We start from the raw sequence: 20,197 nt of genomic DNA on the forward strand, positions 1-20,197 counted from the left end.
AAAAAAAAAAAAAAAAAAAGAATCAGGGTGCATTTTTAATCCCAGGTATTCTGGAGGCTGAGGCAGGAGGATTACAAGTTTGAGGGCAGCTTGAACAATTTAAGGACACCCTGTTTCCTAATAAAAATAAAAGAAAGGCCTAAGGATATAGCTCAGTGGCACAGCACCTGCCTGGGAAGTGCCAGGTTGTGAGTTTGATTTCCAGTACCAAAAAAAAAATAATTAATTTTTTTTAAAAAAGAGGGTTGGGATTGTAGTTCAGTGCTCCATTGGTTCAGTCCCCAGTACCCGCCCCCCCCGCCACACACAACAGAAGAAAGAATGGAGAGGGATGAAGAAAAATAGAAATGACCAAAAGTCATTTGACTAAACCATCATTTGATTTGACTAAACTTTCCATCATTGGGGGCAGGGAAATGCAGACTAGTTAGGAACATCCAGAGTGTGCCTATTTGTCTTTCTCTTTTCCTGCACCTTCCCTTCTACAGAAGTGATGCAGCTCTGGAGGAGGCAGTAGCAGAGGTGATTGACCATCGACCCATTGAGCAGAAACACTGTCCTCCCTGCCCTGTCTCTGTGGAGTTGGTGGGGTCCTGCGCTACCCTGGTGACTGAGAGGATCCTGCAGGGGGCACCAGAGATCCTGGACAGAGCGACTGCAGCCCTCCTGCATGGTGAGGGCCACTTTGGAGCTGGGCCTGGCTAGTTCCTCTAAAAAGGGGAAGTCTGGAGTCTTCCAGCCTGACCCGTACGCTTCCAAAATCCAGCTCAGAGCAAAGGGTGAGATTCCCGTGGGGAACACTGAGGCACTTGCGTAAAGGCCTGTGGGACGTTCTGTTGGAGAAACCGGAAAGGAAGCACAGGACAGCAGACCTTGAAGCTTCCTATTTGTTGGTAGCCTTGTTCCGTGGAAGAAGGAGCAGGAAAGCTGATTCCAGCGCCCCCGGAAAGAGCTCAGGGTCCTGGAGCAAATCTCGTATCCTTTCTTGTTCTCATTTCCTCCATCTGTGAGAAAGAGTTGGACCAAACTTTCTCTTCCAACTTCCAGCTCTTCTGCTGGAATTTGCCCTATCTAGGAGATGTCTTCTCTCCAGCTCATTTTCAAAATCTCCAAGGAGTGAGGTGCTCAGGCTCTCCATCTTTTCTTCACGTCCTGTTCATGTTTAATTTGGATTTAAGCGGTCTTATGTGCTCAGGATACACTGTGTTTCTCATTTTGTTTCCATTGGTTTTGCCCTGCAAGTCTCCCCTATGTTTTCCGTTTGGTTTGAAAGTTAACGTGTTCTAGGGTCATGAATGGATTTGCCCTCTCCCTTCTCCGCAGGAACCATCATCCTGGACTGTGTCAACATGGACCTTAAAATTGGAAAGGCAACCCCAAAGGACAAGAAGTATGTGGAGAAGCTGGAGGCCCTCTTCCCAGATCTGCCGGAAAGAGATGAGATCTTTGACTGCCTGCACAGGGCGAGGTTCGATGTATCAGGTATGAGCCGGCAAGCTGGATTAGTTGCCTCCACATCAGAAAGTAGGTGGCCAAGCTTCGTTCATTATACTTGGGAGTACCATGGAGACAATTTCAGAACCATGCAGAAGCATGGAACCCTAGCACCAGGAGCCTGAGGCAGGAAGATCACAAGTTCACCACAGCCCAGCACAGGCAACTTAGTGACTCAGCGAGACCTTGTTTCAAAATTTAAAACATTTTGGGCTGGGCGTGGTGGCGCATGCCTGTAATCTCAGCACTTAGGAGGCTGAGGCAGGAGTATTGTAAATTTGAGACCAGCCTGGGTTACAAAGTGAGCTCAAGGCCAGCCTGAACTGCATAGCAAGGCCCTGTCTCAACAACAACAAAAAAAATTTAAAACATTTTAACTAGGACAGGGGATGGAGTAAGCTTAGGCCCTGGGTTCAATCCCCAGTACTGCTGAAAAGAAAAGAGCAAAGAAAAAGGGCACAGAGCACAAAGCCCTGGATTCCATACCCAGTACTTGAAAAAAAAAAAAAAAATACACTGAGGGATAGTGAATGATTAGAGCAAGAACTATATGATTGGTGAGAGAGGCAGAAGAGACATTGGAGTACACAAAGGACAAAGGAAGAGAACAGAAAACTTCATAATCTACCCAGCTTCTACCTGTTGTCATTAAAAAAGAAGGGAGCAGATAGAAGGAAAGAAAAGTACCACAGGTGGTTAGAAGGTTCAGACAATCCAGAAAGGGGCAAAATGAGCGTTGAAGGTGTAGCTCAGTGGGAGACCGCTTGGCTCTTTGCCCCAGGGTTCAGTTTCCAGCACCACAAATGAAGGGGTGGGGGACTCAGGGTAGAAGCCTCCCGCCTTCCTTTTCTCCTTCTCTCCAGAGTTCCGTGCTCTTAAGGTGACCATTGGAATCCAGTTAAGTAACTGACCATACAGTTACACTTCCATCACCTCCCCTGTGCATCGCCCGAAGAGAGGCTTGCCGCCCCTGTCCGCATCCTCTCCCTCTGCCGTTGGGGCCCTTCATTCCCTGTGTGACCCCTGGTCTGGTGTCTGATTGCCAGGGCTGACCACTGAGCAGATGCTGAGAAAGGACCAGAAGGTCATCCACAGACCAGGCGTGAAGGCGGCCGTGAGCGCAGTGTACATGGATCTGGCGGTAAGAGTAGAGCGTGGCGTGGGTGGGGAGGGAAACCGAGTGACGGATGTCGCCTTGCCCCTGTTCCGGCTCACCTGGGAAATACCGCTGTTCCTGCCTGCTCCCGGCTCCTGCGACCCCGACAGCCTGTCACCTCGCGCTGTGTTTCTGCAGCAGCCACACGGCTCCCCCAAAGCCATTCGCCCCACAGCCAGCAGAGTGCTGTTTTGAGATGTAAGTCAGATCCTATCAGATCCTATCAGATCGCGCCTCCCTTTCCTGACTTTTCATTGTGCTTTTGTTAAAATCTAAAGCCCTTCCTGGGGTTCGGGGCCCTGCTTGAGCTGACTGTGTCTTTCTGTCGCCCCAGCTCAGCCCAGCCCCAGCCTTGCAGTCCCGCGGCCATGCTGGTTTTCTCTCATCTCACACAGTTAAGCTCATCTCTGGCCACAGCCTTTGAACTTGCTTCTGTCATTGCAGAGCTTGCTGGTCTTATCACTCAGGCCTCAGTGCAGATATATCCGGTTTTGAGAGGTTTTTCCTGACTACAGTAACTGAAGTTGTATGTCCTGTGCTCAAAAAATCTCTGGCTGGGTATGGTGCCAGTTCCCTGTATTCCCAGCTGTTTGAGTGGCTGAGGCAGGACTATTACTTGAGCCCAGGAGTTTGAGGTCAAGCATAGACCACGTAGTAAGACCACATCTCAAACAAAAATAGCAGCAAAAATCTCTAGCTGTTAATTTATCTGGTTTTCTTCATAGCACTTAACACCTGAAATGATCTTGTTTCCTATTTCTTTGTTATCTATATTCCTCTGCAAATTTATCAGCTCTGCAAAGAGCAGGGTCCTCTCTTTTGTTTCTGCTCTTTCTTAGGCACCTTTGATAACATGTAGTACATAATTGTCTACTCAGTAAAGTTTGTTGAATGGTACTGGGGATTGAACCTAGAGAGCCGCCTACATACTAGGCAAACATTCTGCCACTGAGCTACATTCCCAGCCCTTTTGAAAAGTTTTTTTGTTTGTTTGTTTTGTTTTGTTTTGTTTTGTTTTGAGACAAAGGCTGATTATGTAGTCCCGGTTGGCCTCAAACTCACAGCGATCATCATGTCCTCAGCCTTCCTTTTTTTATTTTTTGAGACAAGGTCTTGCTATGCAGTTCAGGCTGGCCTTGAGCTGGCTTTGTAGCCCAGACTGTTGAACTCCCAAGGATCCTCCTGCCTCAGCCCCCAGGTGCTGGGATTTCAGGCGTGTGCCCCTATGCCCAGCTTGAATGAGTCCTCAGCTTTTTTTTTTTTTTTTTTTTTTTTTTTTGAGACAGGGTCTCCCTATGCAGGTCAGGCTGGCCTTGAGCTCACTTTGTAGCCCAGGCTGGTCTTGAACTCGCAACTTGCCTCAGCCTCCCAAGTGCTGGGATTATAGGCGTGGGCCACCACGCCTAGCTGCTGGGATTATAGGCATTTGCAGCTGTGTCTGGCAATAATTCTGTTTTGATACTCAACTCCCAGTTTTTTTTGTTTGTTTGTTTTGTTTTTTGGATTTTTTGAGACAAGGTCTTACTATATAAACTACATTGGCCATGAGCTCACTATGTAGCCCACGCTGGCCTTGAACTCACAGTAACCCTCCTGCCTCAGCCTTGTAGGTATTCAGGTTACAGGTACATGCCACCACACCTGGCTCCATATTGGGATTTTGTTTTTGTTTTGGAATTTTGTCTTTGTTTTGTTTTGAGACAAAATCTTGCTGTTTGGTTGAGGCTGACCTTGAGTTCAGTATGTGGCCCAGGCTGGCTGCAAAACTCATGTTGATCCTCGTGTCTCAGCCTCCTGAGTGCTGGGATTATAGGCATGTGCCACCATGCCCACCCTCCATATTGTTTGTTTTTGAGACAGGTTCTCACTATGTACCATAACTATAGTGCACTAGAAAGGCCAAGGATAGAGAAAAGCCCTGATTTGCAATAGGTGGTAGTATTTCCTGAAATACTGAGTGAGATTTGGGAGTAGAGTACAGATTGGTGAAGAACAGTGAGTCAAGGATGTGGCATCACATGTCTGTACCTTTTTTTTAATGGTACTAGGGATTGAATCTAGGGCACATTTTACTTTTTATTTTGAGATAGGATTGCCCAGGCTGTGCTTGAACTTGGGATCCTCCTGCCTCAGTTTCCAGAGTGCTAGGATCACAGACATGTATAACCATGCTTGGCACATACCCGCTCTTAGTTATGTGCCCTGTTGTTCTGCCTTATAATAGAAATGCTCACAAAGCAAGTCTTGCTTATTTGATCACAAGAACAGAAAAACTTGTAACAGGCCAGGTTGTATTATCATGTTTTAATTCTTTCTGTTTTGGCACTGTGGTTGAACATGCTAATATTATCTCCTATTGAACTGCACCCCCTGCACTTTAAGAGTGTGTGTGTATATACCGGGAATTGAACTCAGCATCTTGTACTTGCCAGGCAGGCGTTCATGCCGCTGAGCTGTATCCCCAGCCCCACATTTTAATTCTTTAAACAATTACTTTTGGTAATTTTTTTTTTTTTTTTCTTGAGACAGGATCTCACTATGTAGTTCAGGCTAGCTTTGAACTCATTATGTAGCCCAGAGTGGCCTCAAACTCCCAGTGATCCCTCTGCCTCAGCCTCCCAAGTGCTGGTATTATAGACGTGCACCACCATACCTGGCTACCTTTGGTAATTGTTGGTCTCCTTATTTTATGTATGTCAAAACTTAGGTCCAGAACTCCATGACCAGCTAGTTAATAGGCAGTAGAGGTGGTTTTCCAGTCAGTTCTGTCTTAGTCTAAAATGTGTATTCTCCATGTTCAATATCATTACCTCCCAGCCTGGATACAGCACAGTAAATATTAGACACCTTTGTGATGGACAGTGAGTTGTGGTGAAGATGCAGAGAAACCTTCCTAAGGCTCCTTTGTTGTTGGAGACAGAGGGCCCCACCGCAGTTCTCATCCTTCTCTCTTTCCTCCCAGGCCTTCCTGCAGAGGCCTGACCTCCTCGCAGACCTCAGCGCTTTCTGCCAGGCTCACAGCTGCGACGTCCTGGTGGCCATGACCATCTTTTTCAACGCTCACAACGAGCCAGTGCGGCAGCTGGCTGTTTTCTGTCCCTGTGCTGCACTTCGAATGATGGTGAGTGTTTGTCCAAGTCCGCCGGTGTGCGCCTCTGTTCTGCAGCTCTGTGCTGTGAGGACCTCAGTCCTTACCTCTCACGGGGGCGCCTTGACCTGTGTCTGGAACCCCGCTCCCCGCTTTCTCTGTCCACACATGTGAGTGTGCGGCCTCATCCTAGCATTGCTGAGGAAGGGGGCTCCATGGGAGCTAGAGACAGTGCCTGCTTAGGGGGAACTCAAAGTCCGGTGAGAAGGAAATAGCACAAATCTGGAGTCAGATTTGATTCTTGGCTTAATCATTGATTTCTCTCCTCTGAAAATCCATTCTTTTGTTTCTGCTCTGTTGCCTGGATAATGAGAAACACTAGAGGGTGGGTCAGCGTGGCTGGGGTGGGGCAGGAGGCCTGGCTTCTGTCTGCAGCACATAGAGATTTATGCCACATAGAGATTAACCAGTACAGGGGCTGGGGGTTTAGCTCAGCGGCACAGTGCCTGCCTGGCAAGCACGAGGTCTTGAGTTTGATTCCCAGTACCGGAAAAAAACAACAGCAACAAAAAAAAGAGAGATTAACCATTACAGTGTGAGCTCTGTGAAGTGACTGAGGACCATGTTTTTCCTTTCCTGATTTCCATTTGGCTGTTTTCCTCAACTCTTTCCCCTTCTGTTCCTCTGTTGGTCAGTGATTAGCAAGAGGAGAATTTAAAAGTGGACTTGAGGCAGGCCGGGGGCTCCTGGGGTGCATAGACTCCGAGGACTGCTGACACGACTCAGCCAGATAACCCTTTGTGCTCACCAAAGGCGGGTTTTGCCACTTCCTGTCTCTCTGCCTTTGATTTCTCCACCAGCAAGCAAATTTGATCTCATCCAGTGTGAAAGAGTGGTGTTGTAGAAAGAGCTATTGTTTTGTTTTTTTTGAAATCTGTTAGACGTGCTTTTCTGGTTCAGGTTTGCCACTTAGTTGCCTTTGAGCTAAGGTGTCAGTTGACTTCTGAGACCATAAATGGCATAATGCTGCTTAGTCTGATGTGGCCTTTAGCGTAGCGTAATAGAATATGTAAAGTCAGGTGAAGAGAAGCACTCAGAACTTAGTGGCTCTTTCTTACTGATCCTATCATGAAGGGGAGGGTACTTTGGCTATAAAAAGTGCTCTTCTGTTGGGTATGGAGGTGCATACCTGCAATCACAGCTACTTGAGAGGCTGAGGCAGGAGGACTGTAAGTTAGAGGTCGGCCTAGGCAACTCACCAGCTAACGAGAGTGTTTCAAAATAAAAAAGAGCTAGAGATAAAGCTCAGTGCTTCCTGAGTTCAGTCCTCAGTACCACAAAAAAAGAAGACATGCTCTTCCGCCTCCCAGAATCTATTCCTTGCTGTGTGGATGCCTGGTGACTCTTCCATTGCCCAGGCTGCCTAGAGAGAGGAACCCTCTTTTCATACCATGCCTCACTAGCTGTCTTCCTCCTGTATTAGGAAAAGTGTTAATGTATTGATGTAGAGCACTGGTTTTGGTTTCAGACCTGCGTTCGTGTCAGTTTTGCTTCATACAAACGGTAAGTTACCTAATCTACCTAAACCTCCATTTCCCTACCTTTAATGAGGGTAAGCGTAATACCAAAACCAATCTTACGCGGCAGTTCTAAGCAGTAAATGAGATAGTATTTGTAAATAGCCGGGCATGGTGCTGTGTTTGGCCTGTCTGCTGTCACTGCCTCTTTCTGCCTCCATCTCCCCTTGGCCTCTAGAGAGTTATTAGCCCCAGCCTTGCTAAGGGCAGAGTTCCAGTTCTCGAGCAGAGGTGCACACTTAGAAATATGCTAGGTGTCCTAGTCACTTTCTTGTCACTGGGACACCAACCTGACCCACAGCTCAGAGGAGGAAAGGTTTCTTTTAGCTCATGGCTACTGTCCATGGCTGGCCTGCTCCAGGGCAGAAACGGCACAGTGGAGGGGCCTAGTGAGGGACAGCTGCTGGCATCATGGCCCGGAAGCAGAGACAAGGGAGGAGAGGAAAGGCAGCTACTATGATGCTCTCAGTGACCCGAGTCCTATGACCAGGCCCGTCCTCCTAGTAGCAAGTCAGCTGTATTGCCCCAAGCTTCAGCTGCCTTCCAGAGCCCCGCCTATGAGGACAGAAGGCCTCTGGGGGACATTCTTTCATTTTGCTTTGTTTTAGTTTTTGTTTTTCTGAGACAGGGTCTCTCTTTGTAGTTCAGGCTGGCGTGAACTCACGGTGATTACAGGAGTGTGCCACCACGCCTGGCCTGGAGGACATTCTTGATCTAGATTAGGAGTCAAGGGTCCTGGATTCTTGTTGGAACTCTGAGCATCCACATGATGTGGCTCTAGACACTTAAATCCCTCTGAGCCTTGGTTCCCCTTTAAGGTTTGCAGTACTCTGAAGATTGAGCCCAAGGGTGTACAGTACCACGGAGCTATATCCCTGGCCCTTTTTCTTTTTGATTTTGAGATTAGGTCTTGCCTAGGTTGCTAGGTGCCTAGGCTGGCCTTGACTTTCCCCGGGATGACCCTGCTTTAGCCTCCCAAGCAGCTGGGATTATAAATATGTAGCACCATGCCCAGCTAGGGTACCTTTGTTATTTTCCTTTTCTTTGTGGTGCAAGGGATTAGACTCATGGCCTTGCACTTGCTAGGCAAGGGCTCTACTCCTGAGTCAAATCCCCAGCTTAGGTTTCCTTATTAATAAAAAGAAAGATAATCTAAAATGTTCTGTTTCTTCACAGGCATGGTGACCCATGCCTGTAATCCCAGCACTCTGGAAGGCTGAGGCAGAAGATTGCAAGTTTGAGCCCAGCCTAGGCAGTTTACTAAAACCCTGTCTCAAAATAGAAATTAAAAAAGGGCTGGGGAATGTAGCTCAGTGAAGAGGACCTGGCTTCAGCCCCAAGTATGGGAGTCGAGGTTGGTGTTCTTTTTCTAAAATGCTGTGTACATTAGAAATGCTCCTTTTGTTGCAAACACTAAAACCAAAGTTGAAATGACTTGATTAAAGTTTCTTCCTCTGTTGGAAGCTTCCCACTTAGAAGCTAGAGATTTAACTTCTCTTTTTTTTGAGGCGGGTGGGTACTGGGAATCAGACTCCTGACCTCATGCTTCCCAGGCAGATGCTGTGCCACTGAGCTGAGCTATCTCCCTAGAAGCTGAGCTTTTTACTACACTGAGTTACACATTTCCTGTTCTTGTCTTCTCTGTAGATCTGTGGCACCCTGGAGCGCTCCCATTCCCCGATGCTGAAGCTGACCCCTTTCCCAAACACCCACCCCGACCTCCAAGCCTATCTTCAAGGCAACACCCAGGTCTCAAGAAAGAAACTTCTGCCTCTGCTCCAGGAAGCCCTGTCAGCATATTCTGACTCCATGAAGATCCCAGCAGGGCAGCCTGAGACAGCGGGAGCATCTGCGGAGCAGGTGGACAAGGGATTGGTCAGGGAAGGTAACTCCCTGACTCCTGGACTGAGTCAAGATGAAGATGACCCCCCGCTGCCCCCCACGCCCATGAACAGCTTGGTGGATGAGTGCCCTCTGGACCAGGGGCTGCCCAAGCTCTCAGCTGAGGCCATCTTTGAGAAGTGCAGTCAGATCTCGCTGTCACAGTCTCCCACTGCTGCCGTGTCAAAGAAATGACTCTTGGGAGGGGATGGGGCGCAGGCAAGGTTGCTTGACCCACCCCAAATGCATGTGTTGAGAAGTTTGGAGATTTCACTATCGGGGTGCAGTACTGTCCTTGCGAAACTGGGAGGTGAAAGATGGGAAAGGAAGCAGCTGCTGTAGGAATGGCTTTCTGCCTTCTCCCTCCAGTCTCTACCAGTCAGACAGACATTATTTAATTTATTATTTAAATCTGCATTGATGTGTCTCTGTTTCATTTGTCGGGGGGCACAGTGTAATGTAACACACCCACAGTCCCAGGAGAGTGGGAAAAAAGAATGTAACCCGCACAGTACCCTCAGTAAGGATCTTGAACAGAACCAGTATCTGTCATGGAACCAGACATTCACTAATGGTCTCCTGGAATTAATTCTTCACTTACTTATTTAAGTATTTATTGAATACCTATTTCAAGCTGGACAGAGGGTGGCTACACGTTAGAAACTCTCACTCACGTTTTCAGCCTTCCACAGATTTCCAGGTCTCTGAATCTTCTTCCTGGCCCCTGGTATTGGATGGAGAGATGGCTGAATTTCTATTCTGTGCTTCTTGTGGCTGTTTCTGGGCTTGTTTGGGAACAGACTGAACCCCATTACTTTCTGTCCCGATCAGGTGGCCTAGCTTTCTGTTTCTTTGGGTTTCTTTGTCCCAGAGTCACAGAAATCCTGAGGGCACCCTGAAAACCCCTGGTTCTTGAGAGTTGAGGAGCCACTCTTCCTAAAAAGAGAAAGAACCCTGAGTCTGTCCCTTGTTGTAGCAGGTCGATGAATTTCTTGTCCATTTCTTTGATCATGTTAAAAGGAAGCGTGAGTTCTTGTACCGATGCATAACCTGTGTGTCTTCTGGCAAGATGCTCGGCATGTCTAGGTCTCACTGTCCCCATCTGTAGAACAGGGTCTGGATTAGATGTTCCCTTGTATGCTGTGATCTGCCTATGGCTGCCTTTTCTCTCTTATGTTGGTCTGTATTTTTCTTTCATTTTCCCGGGAATGCTCGGGGTCACTGGACTGTCCGTGTTTATGTGTGATTGTGCCAAGGGGATAAGTCTCGTGTAGCATGTAGAGGGCTATGACTCATACCACAGTGACCCCACGGAGAGCACCCCACCCACTTGTTCTGCATGTGTAGTCTCCCCTTCCTCCCGCAGACCAGCGCGTTCCTCTCTTCCTGCCCCTTCTTATTTCCCGACAATCTCACCGAACAGTCAGGGGTGATGGTTCGCGTTACGCCTTCCAGCGTGAGGGGGAGAATCGGACTTCACTGTAACGCGATGATGCCTGTAGCCATTTGAAAGGTAAAAATAGTGGTGTGATCACTGAACCAAAGGAATTTATGTTTTGTAACTTGGGTACTTTATCTTGCATTTTGTTAAAAAGTATTAAATACTTTTTCCTGTTTGGGGTCTTACTGTCTCATTTTACCACTATAATAGGCCTTTACCTTCGGTAATTGTTTCGGCCTCCCACGAGTGTATCTCCCATCTTTCTACTAATTGTCTTCTGGCAACGCTCCCTCCTTGTGGGAGATGGGAAGACAGGATGGGGAAGCCAGGGCCTTTGCAGCGAGCTTCATCCACCTGTTATTTTTCACTTTGAGACAGGGTCTCACTAAGTCACCAGGTTGCTCAGGGTGGGCTTGAACTTGCAATCCTCCCTCCGCAGCATCTCAGTGCGCGCCTGTGCCACCACTCCCAGCTGTCTATCGAGCATTACTGAGGAATGAATCTGAGGCCTCCACACGGAGCTACATCGCCACTCCTTTGTTTCTTGGGGTTTTGAGGAGGGTGGAGAGATAGGGCCTCCCTGTATCGTTCAGGCTGGCCTTGCCTCAGCCTCCTGAGTGCCGGGATCACAGGTGTGTGCCACCACGCCCAGCTGTCCTTTCCTTTTTTTTTTTTCCTTCAGGAACCTTCCTTACAGCATACTTCCTTCTTCCCAGTTTTGTGTTTCCCAGACTTCTTCCCAGTCTTTCCCACAGAGTGCTTGAAAAGTAGGCTCAAGTCTACATAGTGATCTCAGGGACACCCTGAACTACAGAGCAATACCCTGTCTCAAAAAAAGAAAAGTAGGCCCAAGATAGTACGGGAATCTACTGCTCCCACTACACACCACCCCTTAGCAGCTTCAAGAAAGTTATCAGACACAATGTATTAACCATTGTTACCCTCCTATCATACTGTTTTAGAGTTTTCGTTTGTTTCTTTTTCTTTTTTTTTTCCAGTACCAGGAATCAAACTCACAACCTCACACTTGCCAGGCAGGCGCTGTGCCACTGAGCTAAATCCCCAGCCCCTTGTTTGTTTCTTTTCCTTTAAAATAAAAATTTAAAAAATAGGAAAGTTACCAGGTATCTAGAAAGGGGAGCACATTTCCTTCCCAGACTCACCTCAGCCCAGTCACCCCGCGGAAAGTGCACTCCCTCCCCAAAACCGCCCACACACAGGAGGCAGGGCTGTTCCTGGGTAGACCTGCTCTTGGGAGGGGCGGTGGCAAAACCTGTTTGAAGATGAGGCTGCCTCCCTTCCACACCTCCCTCTGCCAGAGAGGCCAGAGCAACCACAGCTGGGACCGAAAGGGGCAAGAAGGGTTGGGGTCTGGGACACCCCACTCCCCAGCAACTCCTAAGTGTTTAAAGAAGGCAGGAAGACGTGTGAAGATGGGAAGTACACAAGAGGCAGCAAAGAAACCATCAGACCTCGGGTAAGAGAGTGTGGCTGCCTGCCTGGGTGTGGTGCGAAGGGTTTCCCGTCATCCGGCCCCTAGCCAGGGTTTTTCAGGGGTTCTTTAAGAAAATGGAAAGACGACTTACTTCGCAGAGAAGGACTAGAGTACCTTCAGGTAGGAAATGTCAGTGTGGTTTAGAATTAGGCAACTGGACTTCCAGGATAATTCCCTGGTTTAAAAACAAAAAAGTTGGGGCTGGGGATTTAGCTCAGCGGCAAAGCGCCTGCCTGGCAAGCGCAAGGTCGTGAGTTCGGTTCCCGGTACCGGAGAAAAACCAAAAAAAAAAAAAAAAAAAAATTTTAATATTTTGTATCTGATAAATCTGCCTATGTTCTTTTTTTCCTCCTGACTCCTACCTTCCAAATAGCTGGTCCAGAAATGAGCTTAGGTCCAGGTTCTCCTTCCCAGCAAAACTCTCCCTGCCTCCATCCCCCACACTCCAGATACAGCCACTCCCGGCAGAGTGGAGGAAAGGCAGGCTGGACGACCTGCACGCACTGGCGGCTTCCCTGACAGCTCAGGACGCCTGCCAGGCCGTTCTGGGGACCAGCCTCCCACACCTGTGCTGGAGGTGGGGCCACAGCCATAGGGAACGTGATTAGCTCCTCATTTCATCTTTGCTCCTAAACCACGGTGGAGAAACGTATAGAAAACAAATCTGAGTTCTTTTTTTGTTTACTAAGACGCCTCACCATGTAACCCAGGCTGGCCTTGAACTCAGGATCTCCTGCCTCAGCCTTCCCAGTGCTGGAGTTAGCTGAGTTCTTTTAGTTTAAGGCTTACCCTCTGTAGCTTAACACTGTCCTCCACTCCAGTGTCTGCTCATAAGACACTGTCTAGGTTGTTCCATGATAATCTTTTCTTCTGGGGACCCAGGGTCGGGGAGGACGCAGAAGAGCCAGCGCCGGGAGCAGCCCTGAGACGTGGGGAACTGGAGCTGAAGGAGGAATGGCAGGATGAAGAATTCCCTGGGTGAGGAAGGGAGAGGGAGCCTGGGAGACAGGGAAGACATCACGAACAGGGCATTTAGACTTGAAGGAAAGCTGGGCAAAGCAAGCAGATGCCGATGGCAGGGGGAGGGCTGCTCGGCTGACAGCTGGCGCGGAGCCCCTCTCACCCTCTCCCCATAGACTGCTGCCTGAGGAGCCCCGACCATCTGAAGAGCCTGAGGATGCTCAGAGAGACTCCCAGGCAGGTGAATAAAGTAGAACCTGGATTTCAAGCTCCTGATTCTAGTCCACTGAGGGCCACACTGCCGCTCCCTTGTGCAGCTCCACTGGCCTCTTTCCCAAATGTCCCCGTCCTTCCCATCTTCAGAGTTCACCCCCCATGGTTCCTATCCACAGGATTCTGACCACCATCCTCAGTCACGTCTTTCTGTGTATGTCCCCACTTATCCACCCCAGCTACCCCCAGCACTTTAGCCCTGTGTGGCCAGCGCCCCATGAGGAAGCGCCTGTCTGCCCCGGAACTGAAGCTGAATCTGCTAGACGGGCGCGGAGATGAGGGAGCTTCTCCCACCCACTCTGCAGCTTCCTCTTCTGAAGGCAGCTCAGACCTGGATGTAGACGAGCTAGAGACACCTTCAGACTCGGAGCAGCTGGACAGTGGACATGAATTTGAATGGGAAGGTGGGGAACAAACCCCAGGGCAGAGCTGGCGGAAGGAGAGAGAGACCAGTGGGGCTGGGCACCTGGCTCAGGGGAGAGTGCTTGCCTAGCATGTGCAGAGCTCCAGCTTCAAGCCTCAGCACAAGCAGGAAAAAAAAAAACATTCCATATGATTGATTCAGTGAGGCCTGCCTAGCATTTTGTTTGTTTTTGTTTTATTTTTTTTGTTTGAGACAGTGTCTGGTTGTGTAATTCAAGGTGACCATAAACTCACTATGTAGCCCAGGCTGGCCTTGAACTGGCAGCAATCCTCCTGCCTCAGCCTCCCAATTGCTGAGATTACAGGTGTGCGCCACCATACCCTGTATGGTGGGAGGGCAGTCCATTGTTTACTATTGAAAACTGTATGTATGGGGGGAGGGCAGTCCATTGTTTATTATTGAAAACTATCCATGCTGTCACTGAGCTAGAACTGAGGTAATGAAGACAAAGGTCTGGGCCTGATCTGGTGGTGCACACCTCTAATCCCAGCACTTAGGAGGCTGAGGCAGAAGGATCGCCACGTGTTCAAGGCCAGCCTGGGCTACGAAGTGAGTTCAAGGCCAGCCTGAACTGCATAGAGAGACCCTGCCTCAAAAAAGACAAAAATAAATAAACGAAGACAAAGGTCTTACCCTCAGAAAAGCTGCTGCTATTTTTCAAAACGAGGCAACTCTATTTGTTATGGAAAGATCATAACCAATGGTGGGTACGATACATTATTGTTTGAGTAAAAAGTAGTGGAGAAGAAAAGGCTTGCTCTCACTCACAGTGGTGTAGAGGGTGGATTGGAGGAAAACAACATAAAGGCAGGGAGAACAGGAAGAAACAACCTGAGGGCAGCTGAGATGTCCCCAGGAGAGGACAGTAGCAGTGGGGAAGATGATGAAAGCAGGAGGAGGAAAGAAGAGGCTCTGTAACCCAGCTGACTTGAGAGCTGACAGAGAGGAGTCTCAGGTGACAGTTTTAGGCAGCTGGGTGGATGAGTAATTCATCAAGATAGGAAATATAGGGGAAAAGGAAGAAGAAAGTGATTTTGAGTTCTGTTTTGTGTCTGGGACTTGTGACAGCAAGGTGCACAGTGGAGATGTCCAGGCATTAGGGCTGTGGAGCTGGAGTCAGGAGAGAAGTCTGTGTTAGAAAGGCCCATCTCTGGTCGTCATCTCATGAGCAATAACAGAAATACGGGAATAGAATGCTCACAGTGAGAAACATGGAAAGAAAGGAAGAAAGAATATGGAAAAAACAGAATCTGGCAAGAGCCATAGACCTGCCCTTGTGCAAGGCTACCCCAAGGCCGCCAACCAGTGAAAAACTGAGGATAAAAAGCTTCAGGAGAAAGAGACCGGGAGAGGTTGGGTTAATTGGACAAAATGGCTAAAAAGGCAAGGAAGGAGAGGTTGGAGTAGTAACTGCAGAACAGACCTAGAGAAGTTAGGAGGTGCTTGACCCCTCACCCCCCAACCCCGTTTTAGACGACCTGCCCCGGGCAGAAGGCCTGGGGGCCAGTGACGCAGCACAACAGCTGGGCCGAGGATGTACATGGGACGTGGCCGGAGGAAATGGTCATCGCTGGAGGGTGTTCCGAATTGGACCTCGGGAGCAACGCGTAGACATGACTGTCATTGAGCCCTATAAGAAAGTCCTGTCTCACGGAGGTAACAGTTGGTAGAAGGGGTAAAGACTACGGCTTTGCTAAGGGTTAAAACAGCTCTTGAGCTGGAGACTCAGGCGATGATGGGTTCTGCACCCTTCCTGTCACTTCCAGAGGCCCTCAGTGTCCTGCAGCCAGATCCTATGTACTGTCTGTCAATACATATTTTTGGCCTGAGTGAGTTTTTCCTTTATTATCCTCAGGTTACCATGGTGATGGCCTCAATGCTGTCATCCTCTTTGCTTCCTGTTACTTACCCCAGAGCAGCATCCCCAACTACACCTATGTCATGGAGCACTTGTTTAGGTGAGTGGAAAGCTTGGAAGGACACAAGGCGGGTATCAGAGAGAGAAAGTAAAAAGGAACCTCCAAGTTTGGTCAATAGCTGGTTAGAGGCTGCACTAATGGTCCCCAGACTCCCTGAATCCCTGACACTTCCCTGCCATGTCGTCCACCCCTCTCCAGGTATATGGTGGGGACCCTGGAGTTGCTGGTGGCTGAAAATTACCTGCTTGTTCACTTGAGTGGAGGCACAAGCAGGGCCCAGGTTCCGCCTCTGAGCTGGATCCGCCAGTGTTACCGCGCTCTGGAGCGGCGGTGAGACCTCCGACCAAGGGAGCTACGACTCCACCTTACCATTTCATCTTCCACCTCTCCATGCCTTCCTCTCCCAGTTAGTCCCTTCTCCTGTCCTCCTTCCCTCTGTATCCCTCCTAAGAGGCTCCTGTGTTCTGTTGATGCTTAGAGTCCGTGAAATCTTTCTCTTGTCCTAGTTTTATTTTGATTAGTGTGTGCTGTCGGGGCGCAGTGGTTACCCTCGTCCTGGGTGGTGGTACATGCCCATGACACATCTTAATTCCTTTTCTGTCCACACCCCTCCGCCTGGCCCCTGAAATCTTACTTTCCAGCCATTGTCACTTGCTAGCTGTGTGATTTTGGCCAAGCCTTTCTGGGCCTCCGGCCCCTTATCTGTAAAGTGGCAGCAATCATTCCTCCACCACGGAGCATCTGTGGAAAGCGTACCTCCATGTTACGCCCTGCCAGATCACAGACACACCCTTCCTCTCCTCCCAGTCACATTCCTTCAGTTCGCACACGTCTCTGTGTCCTTCTCTTCCTTTTTTTTTTGAGACAGGGTCTTGCTTTGTAGTTCAGGCCGACCTTGCACTCACTGTGTAGTCCAGGCTGGCCTCGAATTCACAGCAATCCTCCTGCCTCAGCATCCAAAGTGCTGGGATTATAGGAGTGAACCACCAGGTCTGGCTCCTTCTCTTCCTTCATCTGTGACATTTATGTATTTTTTTTCTTTCTCTCATGTTGCTTTTTTCTTTGTTTTCCCATCTTCCTTTTGATTATTTTTGTCTTCTTGTCTTTTCTTTTTTCCTTCTTGCTGGTCTTCTTCTATTTGGATTTTTTTTTTTTTTTTTTGGTACTGGGAATTGAACTCACATCCTCACACTTGCCAGGCAGGCGCTGTGCTGCTGAGCTATATCCCTGGCCTCCCATTTGGAGTTTTATAAGTAATCTCAGTCAGAGAGGGATGGAAGAGTTTACAAAAGGAACTTATGTAGGGGTAGAGCAGGAGGAAAAAGGGGTAGAAAAGACCAAACAGAGGGTCAGGTGTGGTGGCACACAACTATAATTCCAGCACTCAGGAGGCTGAGGGAGGAGGTTTGCTGTGAGTATGAGGCCAGCCTGGACTACATAGTGAGTTCAAGGCCAGTCTAAACTACATAGCAAGACCCTGTCTCAAAAAAAAAAAAAAAAAAAAGGCATCATGGCCTTCCTCATTAATGGCCCACTCTTAGCCAGGCGTGATGGTGCACACCTGTAATCCCAGCACTCGGGAGGCTGAGGCAGGATCATTGTGAGTTCGAGACCAGCCTGGGCTACAAAGTGATCTCAAAGCCAGCCTGAACTGCATAGTGAGACCCTGTCTCAAAAAGACTAAAAAATAAAAAGTAAAAAAAATAATAACCCACTCTATATCCTCCAGGGTATATTTTTATCTTGCTTTTTCTCTCATTCACCCCAAGCTTGCTCTGCAGAGCCAGGTTTCCCCCCTTTTTTTTTTTTTTTTTTTTTGTCATTTTGAGACAGGGTCTGGCTATGCAGTACAGGCTGGCCTTGAGTTGACTTTGCAGCCCAGGCTGGTCTCGAACTTGCAATGATCCTCCTGCCTCATCCTCCCAAGTGCTGGGATTACAGGTGTGCACCACCACACCTGGCTCCCCTCACTCTTCACTTTTACTTTTTCAAATAAACTTTGTCACTACTTAAAAAGGAAAGAAAGAAAGAAAGAAAAGAAAAGAGAAGAGAAGAGAAGAAAAAAGAAAAGATATAAACCAAGACCAAACAGAGTCCAAAAGGAGAGTTTCCTAAAAAACAGGAAGGTGGCAGGCTAACTGAGATGGGTGGAGCTGAGATTTCCCCTAAAGGGATGGGGATTAAATCCAGTAAATGGCTGAGAAATCTAGCCGTTTAGAGATGCCAGGGCAGCTGCCGCGTAGACAATTGCTCCACCTGATCTGCAGACATGAAGACAGACCCAGGAATAGAATGATCTCATCATATTCTTCCTCAGGCTCCGGAAAAACCTGAGGGCCTTATTGGTTGTCCATGCTACATGGTATGTGAAGGCATTTCTGGCACTGCTTCGGCCGTTCATCAGGTATTAGCTCTCTGGACAAGGACTTCCTTTTCCTCATTTCTTCCTTTCTTTCTCTCTCTTGCTCCTCTCTCTCTCTCTTCTTTTTCTTTATCTTCTTTCTTCTTCACAGGCTCTTGCTTTGTAGTTCAGGCTGGCCTTGAGCTCACTTTGTAGCCCAGACTGGCCTCAAACTCGCAAGGATCCTCCTGCCTCAGCCTCCCAAGTGCTGGGATTACAGGTGTGCACCACCATGCCCAGCCTCTTCCTCATTTTCAAAGTGAAGATTAAACTGGGCATGTTGGCACATGCTTGTAATCCTTAGGAAAGACAGGCAGGCGGGTCCCCATGAATTCAAGGTCAGCTGGAACTACAGACATTCCTCATTTAATGAGGAAAGAATTGGTCACTGAATGAGGAATTGTATACATCATGTACAATATTCAGAAGAAATAGTCACCAGAAATACTAATTTCATGGCTTTGCTTTTATTTGTAGAACTCCTACATCCAATACTGTAATATATAATAACATAAAACTATAGTACTATTCTGTACAGTAAACAAGCAAAAATTACAGTACTGCATAAACAAACTGTACTGCACCAAAAAAGACATCGAGGCTCTATAAACAAGATGTGTAGAACTGTACCAAAAAAAAATCATAAGTCTAAGCAGTGAATCACAAGTCCAAATAGTCATTAAACAGGTAGACCATTAAATAAGGAATCTACATAGCAAGACTTTGTTTAAAAAAAAAAAAAGATTAAGATTTTGAGCTGAGGGCCAGGGATATAGCTGAGCAGCACAAGCGCCTGCCTGGCAAGCACAAGGTCCTAAGTTCGATTCCCAGTACCAAAGGAAAAAAAAAGATTTTTAGCTGGGGGCCGGGGATGTAGCTCAGCAGCACAGTGCCTGCCTGCCAAGCACAGGCTCTAAGTTTGATTCCTGATACCAAAAAAAAAAAAAAAAAAAAAAGATTTTAGCTGAGTGTGACAGAACACATAATTCCAGTACTCTGGGAGACTGAGGCAAGAGGATCTCAAATTTAATCCCAGGGGCTGGGAATATAGCTCAGTGACACAAGCGCCTGCCTGGCAAGGGCAAGGTCCTTAGTTCAATTTCCGGTACCCAAAAAAAAAAAAAAAAAATTCAATCCCAGCCTGGGCAATTTAGTGCTTAGTGAGACCCTCTATCAAAAATAAATAAAATAAAAAGGGCTGAGGATGTAGCTCAGTGCAAAGGCCCTGAGTTCAATCCTTAGTACTAATGAAGACAAAATCTGGCCCTACCCTGACTCTTTCTAGCCTAAAACACTCTGCTTGCTACATTTCCCTCTATAAAGGTATCCAGGAGCCACCCTCCTAGTATGAAACATGATTTGGTTTATTCTGTCTTTTCAGTTCCAAGTTCACACGAAAGATCCGTTTTCTGGACAGCCTGGGGGAGTTAGGTCGACTCATCTCCCTAGATCAACTTCACATCCCTGACGCTGTCAGACAGTGAGTCCTGCCTGCACTGAAGGGTGAAGGTTTGGGGTGGGATGGGATAGACAGCTCGTAAAGCCAGTCCCCACCTCCTCAGTGCCTTGGGGGGATACAAAGGTGCTACAAGGTAGAGATTCTGCTTTCAGCTGCTTTAGTGTAGCTAGGAAACTGCATATGCCCAGCGGAGATGTGAAGCACAGTACTGCATCAACAGGAACAAAGGAAGAAAAATATGTGTACACATGCCCAGGCCAAGGAATAATCACAGCATGGCGGTTAAAGGGGGCCTAGAGTAGCCTAGTTTTTCATTAGGGAATCTGTGGGCAATGGGTAGATCATACCCAGTGGGGAAGAGGGTGTTAGGCAGCAAAGGATGCTAAATACTGAGTCAAACACTCAATCGTCTAGCTCATCTAATACACCAAACCAGTGAGGAAGACCCAGCTCCTGCCCCAAACGACTTCTGTTCCCTAACCCTCTATAGGTTGGACCTGGATCTCCATGGCTCAGGAGGGATGGCTAAAAGGCCTTAAAACCAAGCAAAGATGGTGCATTCCTGTAATCCCAGCACTCGGGAGGCTGAGGCAGAAGGATCGTTGTGAGTTCGAGGCCAGCCTGGGCTA

General features: G+C 48.1%; 2 protein-coding genes across 7 annotated transcripts in view; both read left to right on the forward strand.

Annotated features, from left to right (window-relative positions):
• Positions 1-10,812, forward strand: part of Prune (prune exopolyphosphatase) — a 28,649-nt gene extending 17,837 nt beyond the window's left edge. For 2 of the 3 annotated variants that reach the window (XM_013509914.1, XM_005414471.2), the window contains exons 4-8: positions 489-673; positions 1,324-1,482; positions 2,541-2,635; positions 5,613-5,771; positions 8,963-10,812. In XM_013509914.1, coding sequence (XP_013365368.1) covers positions 489-673; positions 1,324-1,482; positions 2,541-2,635; positions 5,613-5,771; positions 8,963-9,391 — 1,027 coding nt within the window. In that variant the 3' untranslated portion in view covers positions 9,392-10,812. The remainder of the gene's footprint in view (positions 1-488; positions 674-1,323; positions 1,483-2,540; positions 2,636-5,612; positions 5,772-8,962) is intronic. The other variant, XM_013509915.1, reaches the window with a different exon arrangement.
• A 1,067-nt stretch (positions 10,813-11,879) lies between these two features.
• Positions 11,880-20,196, forward strand: Bnipl (BCL2/adenovirus E1B 19kD interacting protein like). Of its 4 annotated transcripts, none has more exons than XM_005414480.2 (10): positions 11,882-12,114; positions 13,015-13,110; positions 13,269-13,333; positions 13,545-13,769; positions 15,263-15,445; positions 15,645-15,747; positions 15,907-16,038; positions 18,026-18,112; positions 19,491-19,589; positions 20,059-20,196. In XM_005414480.2, exons 1-10 carry the CDS (start codon positions 11,921-11,923, stop codon positions 20,105-20,107), a joined length of 1,233 nt encoding a protein of 410 aa, XP_005414537.1. In that variant the 5' UTR covers positions 11,882-11,920; the 3' UTR covers positions 20,108-20,196. The 4 variants fall into 4 exon arrangements, 3 of the variants coding, with proteins under 3 accessions (XP_005414538.1, XP_005414537.1, XP_005414539.1); XM_005414482.2 differs by having other exon boundaries at positions 13,671-13,769; XM_005414481.2 differs by lacking the exon at positions 18,026-18,112 and having other exon boundaries at positions 11,881-12,114.
• Position 20,197: the final 1 nt, after the last annotated feature.

This window comes from Chinchilla lanigera, unplaced genomic scaffold, assembly GCF_000276665.1.
Source record: "Chinchilla lanigera isolate Chin_1 unplaced genomic scaffold, ChiLan1.0 scaffold00187, whole genome shotgun sequence".
Taxonomy (NCBI): Eukaryota; Metazoa; Chordata; class Mammalia; order Rodentia; family Chinchillidae; genus Chinchilla; species Chinchilla lanigera.